The sequence below is a fragment of the Passer domesticus genome, chromosome 1 (assembly GCF_036417665.1).
Source record: "Passer domesticus isolate bPasDom1 chromosome 1, bPasDom1.hap1, whole genome shotgun sequence".
Lineage (NCBI taxonomy): Eukaryota > Metazoa > Chordata > Aves > Passeriformes > Passeridae > Passer > Passer domesticus.
The window spans coordinates 141,905,647-141,925,176 of NC_087474.1; the positions used below are offsets into that span (position 1 = coordinate 141,905,647).

Consider the following 19,530-nt stretch of genomic DNA (forward strand, 5'->3'; position numbering starts at 1 on the left):
CATTTCCTGTCAGTCTTTTAACGGATTCAGTTCTTATGTCTGGTGCATTTTTGCTTTGGTATAAAACCTAATATGATATTGAGTAAATATTTTGATGAAAACACAAAGGAGAAAAAAAGGAATGAAAAGTCAGTTATCAATATATGAATAGTTTGAAGGTCACTTTAAGCTGAAAATAATCTAGAAGCCACTTCTCAGAAATGTGCCTTGCCCAGGTGTACCCCCATCAAGCAGGAGCGCACACAGCATTTTCAGGGTGAGAACTTTCTGTGCTCTTCCCAGTCCATTCCCATTATTGTGGCTCAGCAGACAATACTGCCCCTCTCAAATTTTCTGGAATAATCTCTTGTTCAGTCTCTAGCCAGTCTAACACTGTTAAAGTGATACCACTTATTTTAAGGGGTTTTAATAACATATTTTTTCTAAGCAGTGTGATTTTGTAAGGAATTAAAGCAGGAATGGGTGAGCAGCTGGTAGATAATGCTATGGAGGATGGGAATGCTCAGGCCAAGGTCTCACATGAGTCCAAAACAAGGTACATGACTGCACCAGGCAAAACTCCAGCCCAAAAATATGTACCCATGAATCTGCACAACAGCTCAGTCTGTGGAGTGAAGGCAGGAATCCCACAGGCAGCCCTGAACCAACCAGCATTTATTTCCAAATAAGGCTGTTGTTACAGACCCCTTAATCCAGGATCTCACAGATGCTGTATCCTGGTTTTTGGAAGAGCTAGTTTGGCAGGTGCAGCTCCTCATTATAACTGTGAAACTGCTAAAAGTGCTTTTTTAAACTTTGATTTTATGTTCCATTTGAAATGCCTATTCTCTCTGCATTTGGAGGTAGCAGCTGTAGCTGGCTCTGTAATTTGTTGGAAGTGGCATCTCCTACATAGAGGAGGTTATGAAATATAAACAAAGTGAAGTAACTTATAGCAGCAAAGAGAGATACTTCCAGCTTTCATGAAAAGAAGGATGTAATAAACCTGCACCTTGGGCAGTCACTTAATGATATCTCTTGGACACTCAATCAAGACTCCATAGAGAGATATCAAGATCTCAGTTTCCTGGGATCAAGTCAAGAAGCATTTATGTGGCTGTCAATGACAATTAGTCAGCTGAAAACTCTCTGCTTAACTGCTTTCCTGGAGGCTTTTAGGAACCTTCCCCAGCTCTGCCTACAGGAATAGTTCTTTATAGCAAACATCCAGTTGGTGTTTTCAAAGATTCAAACAATACCTGTATATCATATGAGGATTGGGTTCAGCTACCAGCATTAAATACAAATTTCACCCAAGCTCAGCAGTATTTGGATTGGGTTTTTCACTGGGGCCCCTCAGAACTGAATTTCTACAATCCTGATTCAATCCAAGAACCATTTACTCATAGCTGCTTTGCTGCTGGCTCTAGACACACTGCTCATCCGGTGCAGCTCATTGGGAATAGCAATCCACTGTCATTATTTCATTTCCTCGGATATTTAGAAAATAAAATGCAATTGTCTTCTTTTAATCTGAATTTCTGCTGTAGCAGTAAAACAGAAACAATAATTAGAGCCATGACTCAAAAACCAGGGTGTAAATATTTACAAATGCTTATGTTTGTTTCTTTTCTTGCTCTCTGGAAGCCAGCCACAAGGAAGGACTATTAGTTGCTAGCTGATCTTCCTTAGGTAAGAGGAAGCAAAGCAGAATAGGGAGTGCTTTCAATGAGACGTGTTGTTCAGAGCTCTGAGCTTGCTTTGTTTTTGCCACACACAGCTGACACAAAAGGAAGCAATCTTCAGTATCCTGAAAAAAAGCCTGAAAAACCACTCATCCACCTGCATGTTACTATGGTTGAAGCACAGTGTTATCAAAACTATGATAATCACAGTTGAAATAAACATACATAAAGTGTTAGTCACATCATTATCTGTTGAAATGCATTGAGCAATTGCCAGAACCGTAGGATCTCAAGCAGTGACATTTTTAATACCTTTTATGTGCAAGCAAGTTTTGCTAGTTGTTCTGCAGGGATTAAGAAGAAAATTGGGAAAAAATGCACTAATTTTGAAATGATCGTCACTTTTTTGAGTGTGGAAGCATCTACACTGCACTGGCAGACAGAGCAGAAGAAAAAACAGCAGCCATTATTGTACAATTGTTCAAATTTGTGAACTGTCATTTCCTCCCGTTTTACAGTGGCCAGTAGTGGACAATGCCAGCAGGGAAGTCCAGGAACCAGACAGCCCCAGCAGCTGATGTTTGCTAGAGGTAATATTCCCCCAGCAGAGGGAATATTATCTCCCCTCAGCCACCACTGGCCAGCAGGCATCCACTTTGATCCCAGAAAATGTGGTACTAACAAGAGTTTGTGAGGGTGTGCTATGAGTGGGTCACTAAAATATTCTCTGTTAAAAAACCTGGCAAAAAAATGCAGTGACACCAGTACATCTGGTTGCAGCATATGGGTTGAGAAAGACCAGCTGAAGCTCTTTATCAAAATGCTGTATCTCTGAAGGGAGCTGTGGCCTTAGGTAGCTTTCAGTCTGTGTGGTTGATTTCTACATTGTCTGTATGTAGTTTACAGCATATTTGATTCTCTAGGAGACACTGGAAATACTGCCAGTCACTGCCAGCACTTGATCCAAATTGGTGGGTATGGGTAAAGCCTGCCCATACAACTCCTTGTTCTTGAAAATGTAAGGGGTGGAAATAGCCCATCCACATGACCATAAAGTACTTTCTTTTCATATATAGGTCAAGGGAATGCAAAAGTGCCTTTCTTCAAGTGTGCCTTTACTAGGAGGACCAGCCTTTAGGAGCCCCAGGCTTTTGAGACATGGGCAAGGATGGAGCAAGGAGGACTTAACCTTGGTGGAGGAGGATCATGTTGGGGCAAATTTATGCAAGTGTGCAACCATGGGACCTGATGGGAAGCACATATGGGTGTTGAGGGTGCTGGCTGATGTCTCTATGAGGCCACTTTTGACTGTCTCTGAAACATCATGGAGCTTGTGAGACATTCCTGGACAATGGAAGAAAGCAGATGTTACTCCCATCTTCAAGAATGGAAGGAGGATGATCCAGGGAACTGCTCAGCCTCATTTTGATCCCTGAGAAGGTTACAAAGCAACTAATCTTGTAAATCATTTGCAGTGAGTATTCAGCATGCATTCAGAAAGAGGAATTCATGCTTACCCAACATGACAGACTGTAATGAGGTGACTAACTAAGTGGGGGAGGGGAGAGCAGTGAATGCTGTTTACCGCACCTTCCAAAAGGCTTTCCACAGTGTCTCCCCTAATACTCTTATAGACAAGCTGAGAAAGTATTGGGTGGATAATGGACAGTAAGTTGGATTGGAAACTGGATGAACTACTGGGCCCAGGGGTCAGCCACCCGAAGTTCAGTCACACAAAGGTCACTAGTGGTGTGTCCCATGGGTTGACACTGGGGCCAATACAGGACAACATCTTCATTACTGACCAGGAAGGGCTGCACCCTCAGAAGCTTTGCAGATAATAATAATGTAAGAGGGGTGCCTGGTACTCCAGGTGGTTGTGCTGCCTTTTGGATTGGCCTCAGAGGCTGGAAAAATGAAAAAAGGAATCTCAATGATCATGGAATCAAAGAATAGTTGAGGTTGGAAGGGGGCTCTGGAGGTGATCTCCCATGTTACCCCTCCCTCTCTCTATGCAGGGTCACCTAGACCATGTCCAAATGGTCCCTATTCCCCAAGTGGGATTCTGTGAACATCTGCTACCTGCTCTATCAAGGCTGAGATGGTGGGTTCAATGGAGACTTGGTCTGACTTAATATGCACCTACCTGCATTCCTTAAGAGAATATTCCCTTATCTCATAATATGAACAATATGTTCTGCTAAAAGATCATTTCATCCATTCAACCTATAATAATCAGAGACTTTCTCCAGTTATAGATGGTCCACTGTATCTAATTATAGCCCTACATTATGCATAATTTAGATGCTGTGAACATTGTGCTATGTTCACCATTCTGTCTGCCAGCTTTCTGAACTTGTTCAGTGTCTGCTTTTGGAAGAGCAGGGGTATGGCTGCTCTGTGGAGGGGAAACCTGGGCTACTTCAGTACTACCTGCTACTTCAGTACTATCAGTATCTGCTGGAAAACCAGCTGTCTGGAAAATTACATAAAGGGACATTTCAACCAAGGGCAAATAGATAATGTGCATGCTAGCACTACAGTAGCTACTGACTGGATTCTGCAGAGTCCAAGGACAGAACTGAGACAAGTGTATAGCTCTGGATCTTTGAAATCAGAGTCTAAATAAGAGCCAATCTCCAATTCAGAATTCCTTATGTGCAGCAGATAACATCTCTGCAATGGACCAAACCACCATTCTGAGAAAAATTAATCTGACAGGTTAAACATAAACAGTAAAACCATAATTAGTTGTAAAAAGTTAGTTCTGAAAACTAATTCTGAAAGTTAGTTCTGAAAATGGCTGGAAAAGGCAGTGTATGAAGGATGTTATTGAAAAGCTAACATAGGTGTGTAACAATCCTCTTACTCTTTTCATTTATGTTGTCCTTGTGAAGCTGCATATCAGCCTTTGATTTACTTTAAATCTGTTGTCCTCTTTATCAAATGGTCCTGATGACAACTGAATAAAAGGACTCACTGATTCAATAGATCAATCCAATAACTGGTAGGATGTGTGTGACACATTTAAAGTGAGAAGTATGGCTGTCCAGACTTATTTTTCTCTTCTGTACATACAAATGCACATGCAAACTGCATATGCAGAAAACAACAGCAGATTTAAAATAAAAGTCGAAGTTCCTCTGCATAGCAGTTCTACCCTCCTGTATATAAATTATCTTTATTGTATATAATTTGTGTCTTTATTGTATATTTAAGGTGTGTCTTATTAAAAGGACCATAATCTGACAGAATGTCTACAAAAGTATTTGCACAGATCTCAGTTGGAACATTTTTGGGGTGAAAATTATTAGAGCTTTAAATTTATTTGGGTACTGAATTGCTGAAAGTTTCAAAGGAAGTACCAGAATAGCTAAAATGTTCTAGACCTAAGGCATTACTCAGCATAATATTAAATGGTTGAAATTTGGGCCCTGAACTCATTTCCTGATATCTATTACCCTGCCAGAAAAAAAGGTATAAAGTGGCACTTGCAAATTATATACTATTCTGGTCTTGTGCATAAGTTACTTCCTCATGAATCTTTGTCAAAACCAGAACAATTTCAAAATTGTAGTGTGTCTGACTCATTGAGGGAGGGTATAGAAAAAAATTACTCATGTGAGATTTTTTACTACTGTCTGTCTCAGTTCCCCACCAAAGTCAAGAGACACACAGCACTAGGAAGAACCTTCAAGTGCTTTACGGGAGTGCCTGTAAGTAACACTTTAAGGTTAATATCAAGGAACTTTGGAAGTAATCATGGGCTGAGCTAGCTGTTCTAAGGTAAAAGGACTTGATTTAAGTTAGCTAACTATTATCACCTTACTGATTGGAGGGTCCATTCCTAAAGTTTGTGAAACAATTTACTCCTAAACTCTCCCAAGAAGTATGTGTAGAGCTATTTTGTGCAGGACAGGGCTGTGTAATCTCATATGTTCCCTTCCTTCCCTCACACTAGAATTTTCTGTGTTTTGTAGAGTTTTTGACAATAGGCAAATTACCATTTGGGTTTCCCAAACTGGGCCTGCATTCCTTCCTGTGTTTTAAGGGACGAACATATCTGTGGGCTTGTTGCATCAAAGCTTCCTAACACAGCCCTTACAGTTGTGAGAAAATTTGATTTCTTGTTCTATGTCCCTTCCATATCTATCCATTTTCTGTGGGTGCCCACAACATATTTTCTGAGTCCTTCTGAGTGCCCAGCTTAGTGAAATACAACCTGTGCTGGCAGCTGGGGAGCACAGGGAGAGGTTCATCTTCCCAGGCTTTGGATAGCTTTGGATAGCTCTGTCTGAGTAACCCAGACACTTTTTACAGTTGAACTAAAATTCTCATAGAATGCAATCCATCTTCTGTGAGGGTGGACTTCTAGAACAGGTCTAAAGTAATGGTTCTGGGTGACTGCCCTCTTCTCTTCATTGGCATACAGACAGCTCAGATGTGGACATCACAGAATCACAGAAGGCTTGGGTTAGAAGAACCCTTTTTAAAGATCATCGAGTCCAACCTCCAGTGCTATAGACATCTCATATAGATGACATTTAATCAATTTGTGGGGTCCTAAAGAACTTGTAATACCTTGCAGTGTTCAGAATTATCCCAAGCTATTTTCAATACATGAAGAGAAAGATATCTCACTCAGTTGCTATTTTTGTTTTTCCTTGTGTATAAATTGTTATATTTGCATTGCTGTGTTGTTTAGTATTTCAAGTTCCTATGTGTACATACGTGATTGGATATTTTAGACATGTCTTCTGTTTACTGTGTTTAGTACCATTTACTTCCTTTCCTCATGCAGTTAAAAGCAAATAATGGGAAGTTGAGAAATTGTGAGTGTGTAAATAAAGCCCTGGGTATAGCTGCAGTAATGTTGCTGGATTTTTCATTGGGCTGTTATTTCTCTGTTGAATGCCCTGCATTGACCAAAGGAAATAGTGTGGGACCCCCTCCTGTACTTTTGTTTTTATTATGCCATAGTTCAGCACTGGATTTTTTGACGGTATCCAAAAAAGGGAAGTAATTTTCTTGCATTTCAACGTAACTGATTCAGGCTAGAAAACAAGGCTCCTGAAATTGCCAAAAAAGGAAATATTTGTTTTTAAAATCTTATTGTGCGCTTTCTATTCTTTAATTCCTGCATAAAATCCTGACAGGATTTGTGAGGCAAAGATCATTGTGTAGCTGAAGCAAGGCAAAGATCATTGTGAAGCTGGGCATCAATGGGACCTAATGTTTCTCTTAATAAGATTTTGTTTTTATGTATAAGGCTCCTGCACACTGTTCTGGGCAAAGGGCCTTCCAAACTTCCATATTCCACCTGAAATCAGCCTAGACAACAGTGCTGTGCAGAGAAAGTTATATCAGACTTGGTGCAAAGGTGCAAAAACTAGGTAGTACTCTTCAGTCCTAGATCAATGGCACTTGTAGTCCCCAGGCTTTGCCTGACTTAGGTCTGGACCAAAATAGAAAGTAGACTTAGAGATCTGACTCTTTTTGTCATGCATTGTCAAGTCAGCTGTGTCTTTGTCAAAAAACCTTAATTATTTATTAAATCCCATTCTTTTACTCACTATATATTTTTAGGAGATACCTGCTTCTTCCTTTATATAAAAATTGGCAAGCTGTTTGCATGGGTGACTAATCCATATACTAGACATGTAGACCTGCTGTTCACCTCTAAGCAAGCAATAGCCTATTTAGAAAAGATTTCACAAATATTCTCTGCAAATATTTACAGTTTCAATCTATAGCAGTTGGACTAAATGATTGTTGTTGGCCCCTTCCAGCTCAATTGCCCTGTTCTATTCCATTCTATCTGTAGCAAGCCATCATCAGCTGCAGGGTGAGCAAGGGACTAGGACAGGACTGAACTGGTAGCAGAAGCAGCCACAACTACTTGGAGGATGAATATGGAGGAGTCTCCACAGAAGGCAGGGAAGAAATCATACATAAATAAACACATACTCTTAAAAAATTTCACAGCTCTAGCACAGAGCTCATGGCTGAACTGGAAGATATTTTCTAGGGACTCTTGATGCTTTGTACTTATCTTCTGCTTCCTCAAATCTGTAGCCATATCTGAAATAACACAAACAGGACCTTCAAATGCTTTTAAATTTTTCTTGTTTATTTTGAAATGAAATTAGAAAAATGCCTTTTAAATAGGTTGCATTAAATTCAGTACATTGCAAGTCTTAAGAAGTGTGGCCCAACCTCCTTGCCAGAGAAGCTCCTTTGGAGAATTTGTTTTTATAATTACTCCTGCCAGCATGCCATATGGTAGAAGAATATCATGCTTTCAGAGCTGAGTAAATATTTCCTAGAGAGAGAAGCTAAAGCACAGAGAGGTTCCCCTTGGACCCAACTAAAAAATCAGTTACAGAAGCAGAACTAGAGCACAAGAATTTCCAGCTCCCCTCTGTGGGATGGGGAGTTTTTCATCACTAGAAACTATGGTGGAAAGAAATTGGCAGTTCAGAGCAAGAAATAGCTTTCCAAGAGTCATTCTTTCCTTATGCTACATAAATAATGGCAGCAGCCCCCACCTTAGTTCATGTTACAGGACAGGAGAAAAAGTACTTTGCTTCAGACTGCAATTGAAATGAAGATTTTGTTCATGTCAGTCTCCTGTTACAATTTCTAACTGCACCAAACAGCTTCAGGAAGCTTTTGTGATTTATGTTTTTTAGAAGAATCATTCCAGAAAGCTCTCAAAGTGTATTATTTCTTTAAGTTCTGAATTAGCCTCTTTAGTGAAGCTAACAATTTATTTCTACTTCTAAGCCAGAGTATTATTTTTCTTTCCCAAGCATTCACAGCTGTGATATAAGTTCCTGTAATACAAGAATGTGCACCTTCCAAACATTTTTTTAGGTTGAGAGTTTTCATCCTTCGAGTGGTTCTCCTGTACTCAACTCTGAATATCTATACCTGTTGCTGATGCCTTATGTGGGGAAAACTGAGATGTCAGACAAGCCACAGAAAAGCACACTGTGAGCCTGACTCTTACCCTGGAAAAATTTAAGCTTAGTGATGGGCTCTTGAGGGTATGAGGATGCTCCTTTTGTGACTTTCAATGACCATGGAGAGACACCTGAGCATCCATCCCACAGGCTCCAAAATTCACTGTGTCTTCACAATGCCTTTCCTGCCTTAAAGCTCTGCGTTCATACAGATTAAGGACAAACCTATCATGCATGTTCTGAATACTGCAGGAATCTCATGCAACAGCATTGAATCTGCTCAGAAAAGGAGACTCTTTGATTCTTTTTGAGTTCTGCCCATATTTTGCAAGTCTCCAGCCTCTCAGTCCAGAAGTACTTTTATTAAATCTAAGGATGCAGTCATGCCAAAATCCCAGTCACGTATTGCAGCCATTTACTGAATGCTTGTAAGCATTAACCCAAATTCACCATAGTCGTACATACAAATGCTCAAAACCATGTAAAAATTGTGCCTGAGAACAGCTGTGAAATTGGTGCTGCTAAAGAAAACGGAAAATGTGTTATTTTCTTACACAGATGTTTTGGACAGCGTTAGATAAATGCTAGCCTTTTTGCTTTTTATTTTGTTAAGGTGTCTTAAATCAAGAACAAAATGCCAGATGTATTCACTGTGCAAGGCAATTTTTCTTAGATCTACAAAGAAGTTGTGGCAGCACATACTGTGTAATGGTCTGATCACGGAGGTGCAGGATTTGCTGACAAGGTTTGCTGGCTGGTAGGTCTGGCTCTGCTTGATTTCAGGAATATAAACATCTACTTTATGATTATGTTTCCTAAAAATGTTTTTCAGCAGAAAAATGACAAAGCAGACCATCCACACAAGCAGAAGGGCAGCTCTGCTCCTAGCAGAGCTGGAGCCAGGTGGCTCCTGTGCTTACTCTGCTCCCCATTTCACTTGCAGCACCTTCCCAAACATGGTGACTACTACTTACTTCTAGGGCGTTGACTAACTAATTTTGCTTCTGTGAAGGAGCTGTTAATTGCTCTTGTACTTCATTTACATCTAAGTTCACTTAGGCCCTGGAGGGGAGCAATTTTCTCAGCCTTCCCAGGCCCTGTGATAGTGCTAGGAATTAAACCCCCTCTAAGGGCCTACTGCCCACAGTTCACTTGTGCTAAAGTGGTTAAACACAAAAACCACAGAATTTCTCAGAATGGTCCTCAGCACTATAAAGGCTCAAGCCCAAGTAAGGCCAAAGAAAAGCAGCACATCAGTACAAGAAGGTCTCAGCTGGTGATGGATGCTTGCTCCCATAAATTCAACTGCTGTTGCACACAAAGGAGATAATGACACAACTAATAACTAATTACAATGAGAAGGAGAGGGAAATGGTGCCGTGAATGCTAGCAGGATTCATAAAGGCTAATGCTAATAAAATATAGTATGTGTACAAAATTATAGATTAGTTCCTGGCTACCTGCTGTGTTCAAGCTAAGCAAAAGACAAGTAATATCTTCAGGATGTATTTTACAAAGACAACTGCTCCCTATTTAAGATAAATTTACCACTGTTTATTTTATTTAATTAGTATCTCATTTATTCTAGAATGTTAAAATGCTAATATGCATATGAATTGACCTTGCATCTTTGGACAAATTGCACTATAAATATTATATTGTAATATCTCCCATCAAACAGAATAGAATCACAGAAATACTCTGTAATTTACATAATGGACATACTGGTAAACAGGACAGATGGTGACAAGCACAAGCTATTAGGCTTAATAAGGGTTAAACACAAAATGGTATGGCTGGAAGAGAGCACAGTGAGTCATCTGCTGCAACCCCTCTGCTCAGGCAGGATCATCCCAGAGCACATGGCACAGGATTGAATCCAGGTGGTTCTTGAGTATCTCCAGTGATGGAGATTCCACCACCTCTCTGGGAGCCTTTTCCAGTGCCTGGTCACCCTCACAGTTACGAGAGGCTGGAATGATTGATGTCTGGAGAAGTTTTGGGGTGCACATGTGTGGGGAAGGGGCAGGTGGAGCCTTGCCCTGTTGAGGCAGTGCCCTGCCCTGCCTCCCCCACCCTAGAGCCTGCAGCACAGCCCGGCAGTGCCTGCCAGGCACTGGCACTGGAGGCAGTGCTGCACACCCCACTCCTGGAGCCCCTTACCCACCTCCTGAGTGCCCAAATGACTGGAAGTGCCTCCTGGGGGAAGGGCCAAGGGTGTTTAATGTGGAACATGAGGCAAGCATGTCTTGACTCTACTGCCTCTTGGAATTTCTATCAGCTGCACACCACTGGAATCCAGGAATGGTAGTTATGAGGCTCCTCTTCTATGTATTTTCTGACTTTCTGTTTCTAATTCTTTCTTCTCAGAATTTTTGTGTAACTTAACATTGAACAGACTAAGAGTTTCCCAAGTTAATGCTCTGAGAAGTGTTTTATATTGATTAAATGTTGCACTAAATCTTTTGACAAAGTTCTCTGATTTTCTAAAGTTGTCAGTAAAGTTTTTTAGTTGTTTTGACCTCTTGAGAATATCTTGTCCATAGTTGTCCTGTGCATCTAACTCAGATCTTACATGAACAACTGTGAGCCCTTCTGAGAGCCGTGTCGAGCAAGGTTTTTGGGGACCTTACATGAGTAAAGAAGTTTTTCTTCAAGTTCTGGTGGAACTTCCTGTGCATCAGTTTCTGCCCATTGGCTCTTGTCCTGTTGCTTGGCATCACTGAGAAGAGCCTTGGCACCTTCCCTTCAGCTCCTTGTATACATTGATGAGATTCCTCTCTCAGTGATCTCTTCTGAAGGCTGAACAGGCCCAGCTCCCTCAGCCTGTCCTCCTAAGAGAGTTGCTCCAGTTCCCTCATCATCTTTATAGCCCTTCACTGAGCCTGTTTCAGGAGCTCCATGTCTCTTGTACAGAGGAGCCCAGAACTGGACACAGCACTCCAGATGTGCCACCAGGGCAGAGCAGAGAGGCAGGATCACCTCCCTCAACCTGCTGTGAGTGCTCTTCTTAATGCACCCCAGGACTGGCCTTCTTGGCCATGAGGCACACTGCTGGCTCATGGACAGCTTGTTGTATGTGGACCAGTTTGTAGGTGTGCTATCCCAGGAGAGACCCAGGGAAAGAATGATGCCTCTGAGGCACACCTCCTTTGCTCTGTACTAACCTGAAGAAGCTGTGCTTCATTCCCCATCCCTGAGCAGTGTGCACATGCTGCTTTACCAGCTCCTTCCTCCCTGGCAGCTGCTCTGGGTGCTCCCGGCAGATGGAGCCATGCTCCCCTTCGTGGGGCTACCAATGGGAAGTTTCTGTGCTCCTCTCTTTCCCTTCTTGGTGCTTACAAGGCAAAGCCAGCACCTGTGGGGAGCAGTGGGTGCTACAGGAGGCTGGTGTCTTATACATACACTGACACACCCATAACATGTGCATGTCAGCCATTGTTTCTGCATAGCTAATGAGAAATCAAAGTGTGCAAAACATAAAAGGACAAAAGATAGAAATCCTTTTAGAGTCACCTCTTCAATATTTATATCTGTGACATTGGGGACAAATATTTTGGTCTCATGTGTGTGGCAGTCATATTCTCTGGAAAAATCCCTTTGCCCGGGATTTCTTCTCCTGGGAAACTGAGAAGCCTCAGAGAAAAAGGAAAACAATATTATCTCATTTGCTTCTCCCGTGTTTTGTTGCTTTGGAATGTGGTTGGAGATTGTTTACCCAACAGGTGATTGTTTCATTGGTTTCATGTGAATTGCTTTGACTTAATGACCAATCATGGTCAAGCTGTTTCAGGACTCTGGAAGCAGTCACAAGTTTTTCATTAGTATCTTTTAGCTGTCTGTCTGTATCCATTCTGTATTCTTTGGTATAGTTTAGTACAGTTTTAGTATAGCATTCTTTAATATAATATAGTATCATGAAATAACAAATTAGACTTCTAAGCACATGGAGTCAGATGCATATTCCTTCCTTCATCAGGGAACCCTGCAAATACAAGACGTGTGGTGGTTCAGCCTCATGTAAGTCAGACCTGCAGATTTTGCAGTGTGAAGAAGTATCAGAAAGTCAGTTAAAAGCACATTATTGTCCTTAGTGTGACCCTGTAAATAACAATGTTTTTCTTTTCCTTTCCTTTTAGTTTGAGCCATTGCAGTGTCAGCAACAATCAGAAGAAAATGCAAAAATTCATCTCAATAGCTCAGACTGCATGGGAAATGTTTATATCTGAAAGGAAGCCTGGCTGGAAGTATCAGATGCAGCTTTTTGCAGTTTGCTCTGCAGTTGGCTTCCTCTCCAGCTTTCTGTTTTTCCTTAGCATGCACTTCTCCTTGGCACACCATTCCTTGGGGCCCTTACTGATTTCTGGATTCATCTGGATTTTGCTTTCTATCATGCTCTTTTGTTTCAAGCGCCTGCGCTGTTTTAGTGTTCTGTTCCTCCTTTCTTGTGGATTGAAAAATGGCAGGGATGCTCTTATTACTGCTGGCACAGGTGTTGTGGTGGCCAGCAACATTCAAAATATTTTTCACAATTTAAAGGCTCTGGCTGACAGTATAACCTGTCATTTAAAGCAAGAGCAATTTGCCTTGATAAAATATTATATTGAGGCAATAAAATGGGTTTATGAGGTAGCCAAGCCTCCTGCTGAGCTACCTAAAGATATAGTGGTCCTAAAGCACGAATTCACACCATCTTATTCCATTTTAGATGACGCATTAAAACAACAGCTAAATGACACAGAGCAAGAAATCCAGAGAATTGCTAACCAGATATCTTTTATGTTGACTATACTGCCCTATATAGGTCAGAAAGTATTGCCTATATTTGGGGTTTTTCTAGTTTCTTTTGGAACTGGCCTCTTTATCAAAAAATTTGTGGGTTCTCATACTACCAAATTTAAGAATACTTATATCACAAAACAGTTCATTGCATTTGATGAGCACCAAAAACAACAGCAAAGACCCTGTCTTCTGCCACTTAACAAAAAAGAAAGAAAAGATTATGTGATGATCCCATCCTTCTTCTTCACAAGAAAGGACAGGAAAAAAATGCTGTGTTCTTTTTTCCCTATAATTATTCATCTTTGCATCTGGCTTCTGTTTGCTGCAGTAGACTCTTTGTTTTATTTGTTAATTATTTCTGTGAACAAATATCTCCAAGAAGTACCGGATCTGGACATTCAACTCAGTCTCTTTCAGAATGTAAGTACTTATCAGTACCATATATTTCGTAGTGTAGTGTTGAAAAATTTCCCTTCATTTTCAGCAGCTGCAAGAGCAAACATATAACAATGAGCCATCAATTCTTTCCTGGAATATAATTTCATTTCAAAAAGGTCATTGCCTCCACAGATACATTGGCTGGATGGAACCAGACAGCTCTTTCCAGAGCATTGTCATATTTCTAGAGAACGGTAAATTTTGGAAGAAGGATTTTCATTCCTCCATTTATATATATGAAAAAACCCAGCTTAAAATTGGAAAATCACAAAACTGACACTTGTGAAGCATTATTTTTATAGCCAAAAGTCACTGTGACACTGATGTAAGAGATGCCTACCTTACTTTAACTGAGTAGTGTGAGGAGCTCATCGTGTGTATGCATGGGCTCATACGCACAAAATAATGTCTTGTTGCCAAAATCTGCAGGTTGCTCTAGCAGGAGCAGCAGCAGCAGCATAGAGACCATAGATTGGCTAGGTTGGAAGATAAGTCTGGAGGCGATCAAGATCAACCCCATGCTCAAAACAAGGACAACTGGTTAGAGCATTATGCTAATGACACCAAGTTTTAATGGTGTTGTTTGGTCAAAGATTGGAATCAATGATCTTGGAGGTCTTTTCCAACATTTATTGTTCTATGATTCTGTGATGTTTCAGTGGTGCAACATTCAGGAAGAAGAGAAAATCAGGACAAAGTGAAGGAAATACATTTTTTTTGTTTACTCTTCAGGTGATCAAACAATCGAACAAGTGTCTGAGATTGGTTGTGGGATGTCCATTCCTGAAGATAATAAGGACCCAACTGATCACTACCCTAGTCAGCCTGTTACTGTGTACTTTGCTGTGTATTCACTATTTGCTGTGCATTCACTATTTGCTGTGCACTCATTATTTGCTGTGTACTGTTGTACTGTGTGGTTTTGCCTGTGTTTCTATCCTTTGTACCTTGAAGGCAGCCCTCTTATGACCTACCCTGGGTGTGACCCAAATCAGGGCAAAGGTGCTTAGTCCCCCTCTCCATGAACAGAAATCCTGAGCACCATGTCTGGCTGATTCATGGTTCCTGTACTACGAATTTGCTCTCTTTATGTGCATTGTTCACTCATGTGGAAAGCTGCTTGGCTTCTTCAAAACAGAAAACTAATGCCATTATCAGATTGTTTCTAGTTCCCCAAGGAAAGCTAATTACATTAAAATGTAAAATTTAATCTCAACAGATTTGTTATATCAAGCCTCAGGGCTGCTGATCTCAGGGAGTCAAGGAAGCTGGGTGAGTGGAACAGACTCAGACACTTGAGATGTTTATTAATTAGCATGAACAGCAAAGTTCTTCATGCACTAGTACCCCTGTTTCATACTGAGTTCCTAATGAAGATTTCCCTTGCCTGTACATCAATTCAGTTTAGGGATAAAATGGCCTGAGATAGTTTGGAACAGGATAATGTCAAGGAAGGGCTAACAGACTGAAGATGGGTAGCATGCTTTGGGAACTTCATTTCTCCAATGAACATCTAACAGAAGTGCTTGGCCTCTGTAGGGTGATTAGAAAAGCCACAAGGAAGACCTTATTATTCCATTGACATGATCAGAAAAGAGGCTGGGTTATTCAGTGCTCTTATTCACAGAACAGAAAGTTGCCTTATAGTATGGTCCCCGCAGCATGTCTGATTTACCCTTCGTATTGAGCATTTCAATCTACAAGCAGTGAAAATCATCAGCTAAGCAGAGGCAGCTACAAGAGGAGGTCAGGCAGCCTTTGTGTGACAGCCTTTGGTCATAGCACTGCCTGGGCCAGTTGTGTGGCTGCAGAGAGGGGACAGGGCTTAGTGCCATGTGGGCACGGCTGGATTGCTGTTCCATACCACCCACAACATCACTGCAGGTGTGGTTTCAGGGGGAAGAAAGAGCGAGTACCCCTGAACATGCAACATTTTTGCCTCCCTCTCTCCATTGGGACGGTTGTCAGGACCAGCCCTGCCCCTCTGCTGCCCACTGCCCTCCTGTTGTCCAAGACTTGACTCAGGCACACGGTGCTGGAAAGCAGCACTGGTGCAGGAGGCAGCTGAGGGGAACAGAGCAGCAGAGGAAAGCCCGAGCCCAGCCTAGTCTGAGCTAAGCTGAAAGGAGCTCAGTGGAGCTGGGAAGAGCTGGGAGGAGCAGTCAGTAGTGCCTGGGCCAGTACTGGAAACAGCAGCACAGAGTTGAGTCCAGCGTCTGAAGCAGTGGCGCAGTGTGGCGAGGACTATCATACTTTCATACTTACTTTCATACTTTCATGCTTTCATACTTTCAGGGGTTTGTCTGGCATTGTTTTCTGCTCTCTCAGGCTCAGGCACAGAGAGAGTGCTGTGGTGAGTGACTGCCACCTTGTCTTTTTCTGGGGACAGCCATGTGGCACTGGGCATAGGAAGAGCCACCATCCTGGCTTTGTCCCACGTGGAACTAAGTCGAGATGGTGAATACCTTTTGTAGGTAAACCACCTTCTCTTTTTATGTACTTCTGTTAATAATATTGCTGCAGTTACTGTGCATCTCTTATTCCATTGCTTGCTGCTTTCAGTAACTTACTATCTCAACCCATAGTCTCTGCCTTTGTCCCTCTGTTACTGGAAGGGGAAAGGCTTATTTGGAGTTTGATTTCTGGCTGGTTTGGAACAACCATGGTGTGGAAGCACTGCTGATCATGTGCTGAGACAAAACCAAAGGGACAGACACTCTGCTCTGCAGTTTTTCTCTCAATGAAGGACCCTCCAACAGGGCATCTGAGCAGAGTCATAGGAGTAGAAAAATACTAAACCATTATAACCAGATTAGCTAAATATTTCCCTGTCAGAACCACAGAGAAGGTAAGTTTTTAATGGTCCAAAGTGCTGGACATTGTCCACCAAGAGAAATTGCGAAAATTGAGTCCCAAACATTTATAAATAACCAATATATATATTGTTTTGAGCATACTGTATATAGACACTGGATGGTCTAGATGATTTAGAGTCCTTTCTAAATCTGAATGTCCAGTGGAAGAAATATTAAGAAAGGAGGGAATCTGTCCTATAACCAACTTTTTCCACTTTTCTTGTGCAGAAGAATGAGAGAAGCTATATAATTTCTATGAAAGAGCATATTGCCAAGACTGATTCTTTCAAGATCTCTTTGGTTAAGCAAAACTGCATCACTCATCCTGAGCTCGCTCTCTCCACAACATGGATTCAGCTTGGAGTCATCATCTTCTTCTTAATAATTTTTGGGTTATTCTCTGGCCTCCTGACCCAACTTAAAATACTCGTGTTAACTTCCTTTTATCCTGATACCGAGATGAAACGTATACATTATTTACATGCAAAATTACTCAAAAAAAGAAAAAAGCTACAAGAGAAAACTGGGAAGAACACGTTTGCAAGAACGGTAAGCCATGAGTTCTGGAGAAACAAATAAACCTTCTCACTGGGTGGTTGCCAGATCCAGGAAATACTTAAACACCTGTTAACTTCCATTATGTGCTAATGACTTTCCCCAGTGCTCAGGAGCCAGAGACATGTTGCCTAATGGTGAAATTAGATCATCTAATAGTTTTGTTCTGCACTTCAGCACACATGCTTCAGACATGACATTGATATGCTCAAATGACTGTGTGATGGCAAGAAAATACTTCTTAGATTCAGAGTCTTCCAGAGAAGAAACTTTGTTTTCATGAACATATGAAAGGCACTTAGAGTATTCCTGAATCTAGATAGCAAGTGCTAGGCAGTAAAAGCAGCCCTAAATGTATAGAAAGATGTTCTGATATTGCTTAGCAATATGGAAGGTGATATATTTATATTTTAAAACACAGTGTGACTGCATATACTATTAGGAAACAGAACTTTTGCTTGCAAAAACATTTATCCTATATATATATATGTATATGCACACACACACTAAAGGAAACAACTAACACACACCTATGGCATATTGAGATAGAAAGCTGCAGACATATTGTTTAAGTTTGTTTTTTTAACAGCCTTCAATACTGACTATACAGGGTATTAATATCTGGGTGATCTTAATTCAGTAATACCATCATACAGATCATATTTCTGTTTTTGCAGGTCAACTTTTTGTTTCCAATACTCAAGGCAAGAGAGGCAGTGAGGAAGAAAGAAAGGAGTGTAGCAGCATGACAGGATGATGTGAAAGAGACAAAGTAAATCTTTGGATATGGCTGACATTCTTTAGTTCCACCTGTGCTTTGCACCATTTGTCCTATAGAATGTCAATTGTAAAATGTAAAAATTTCACACTCAAAGGCTGACCAGCAGTGTTTTGGAAAAGGTTCTCTTGTGGATGGTGAACAGTCAACCACAAATTGCTCTGGATTGCTTTAACAGTTTTTTTTCAGTTTGTGGTTTGCATTATCTGGTACTTGAGAAAATAGTGGATGATCTGTTATTCTGTCTAAAAGAAATAAAATAGTTTGGACCTTTTAGGTCTACACCAGAAACCTCTTTGGGTTGAGCTAACAGAAGATGTAATGACAGCAGCAGGTTTGTCTTCTTCACGTTTGCCAGACACTGAAGATAGAAGACACAGCAGAGACTGTGCATCCATTGCCTTCTGGGATGGCCAAAAACTGGACTTTGATGTTTCTAGACATTTTTATCTATTTCTCAAGCCTCAAGCCCTTCAGCCTGGATCTTTGCCATCCCTAGTTTCTAGTCTCCTATCTAGTCTCCCACCCAAAATTCCTTACTTGGTCTTAGTCCCCACTTCCACATACCCACAGACTGTATCACTAGTGCAGATTGTTCGACGCCTTTGATAATCATGAGAGGTCATGTAACAGGTAGAAGTGAGAAGGGTCACAAGAGCTAGAATGGAGAGGAATCAGCTGCTGTGAGGGCAAACAAGGTGTCATTAAAGGGTGAGGCACGTAAGTAGAGGTGAACAATGTTTCAAGTCTTGCAGACTGAGGAAGCTTGCAGAAGAGACAAAAATGGGCTTAATTATGTTGCATAAGCATCAATGACTTTAATTCAATTAAACTGAGCCAATAGTGAAGTACTTCACCTATTCAACCAACACTGGTGATGTGACCTTCATATGATACAAGCGCAAATGCAAAATGCCTAAAGACGTAGGAATGACTTATGTAACTTTAGAGACTTAATGTACATCTAAAAAATGTACCCAACACGGAGTGTATTTCTGATTTTCAGCCACAGCCAACTTCCTTTTTTAGTCTGAATAATAGGAAATTCTGCTCTCTTCCTCTATAATACATGCATGGTTTCAGGACAGCCATTGATCAATGTCTCTGTTATCTGAATGAATTAAGACTTAAAACTCTCCAGTATCAAGTGTCAGAAGTTATTTTTGCACTTACACCACTGAAGAACACAAAGATTGGGGTTTTTTGTGCCTTCCAAAGTCTCACTTCTCCATGCATGCAGGTGGTTCAGGTTGCTGGTGTGACCACAATTTGTGTCTGGGAAACAATGCTGGATTAAAGTCATGCATTATTGAGGGTTGTGCTGAATGTCTCTGAGAGGCCTGACCATGTCCTTTTTACTAAAGTGGGACATCCCTGAATAGTAGCAGAATGTCAGCTTGTATTTTAGGTGCTACAGTCAAGCACTAGTAGCAAGAAGCATTCTAGTGAGAGAGAAGCAATTAGAAGGTTGCTCAAAATTTGGACTCATAGAA

General features: G+C 41.1%; 1 protein-coding gene across 2 annotated transcripts; it reads left to right on the forward strand.

The window, feature by feature from the left end:
• Nucleotides 1–5,314: 5,314 nt before the first annotated feature.
• Nucleotides 5,315–19,064, forward strand: DCSTAMP (dendrocyte expressed seven transmembrane protein). 2 transcript variants are annotated; one of them, XM_064403622.1, is made up of 4 exons: nt 5,315–5,380; nt 12,769–13,831; nt 16,933–17,253; nt 17,937–19,064. In XM_064403622.1, exons 2-4 carry the CDS (start codon nt 12,806–12,808, stop codon nt 18,006–18,008), a joined length of 1,419 nt encoding a protein of 472 aa, XP_064259692.1. In that variant the 5' UTR covers nt 5,315–5,380; nt 12,769–12,805; the 3' UTR covers nt 18,009–19,064. The 2 variants fall into 2 exon arrangements, with proteins under 2 accessions (XP_064259692.1, XP_064259690.1); XM_064403620.1 differs by lacking the exon at nt 5,315–5,380 and adding an exon at nt 12,490–12,649.
• Nucleotides 19,065–19,530: the final 466 nt, after the last annotated feature.

Excerpts from the sequence above, each read along its gene's own strand:
- DCSTAMP (XM_064403620.1), top strand. The coding sequence starts at position 12,576 with ATGGAGTCAGATGCATATTCCTTCCTTCATCAGGGAACCCTGCAAATA. Across the intron at positions 12,650-12,768 it reads GTGTGGTGGTTCAGCCTCAT|TTTGAGCCATTGCAGTGTCA; the intron begins GTAAGTCAGACC and ends CTTTCCTTTTAG. Across the intron at positions 13,832-16,932 it reads AACTCAGTCTCTTTCAGAAT|AAGAATGAGAGAAGCTATAT; the intron begins GTAAGTACTTAT and ends TTTCTTGTGCAG.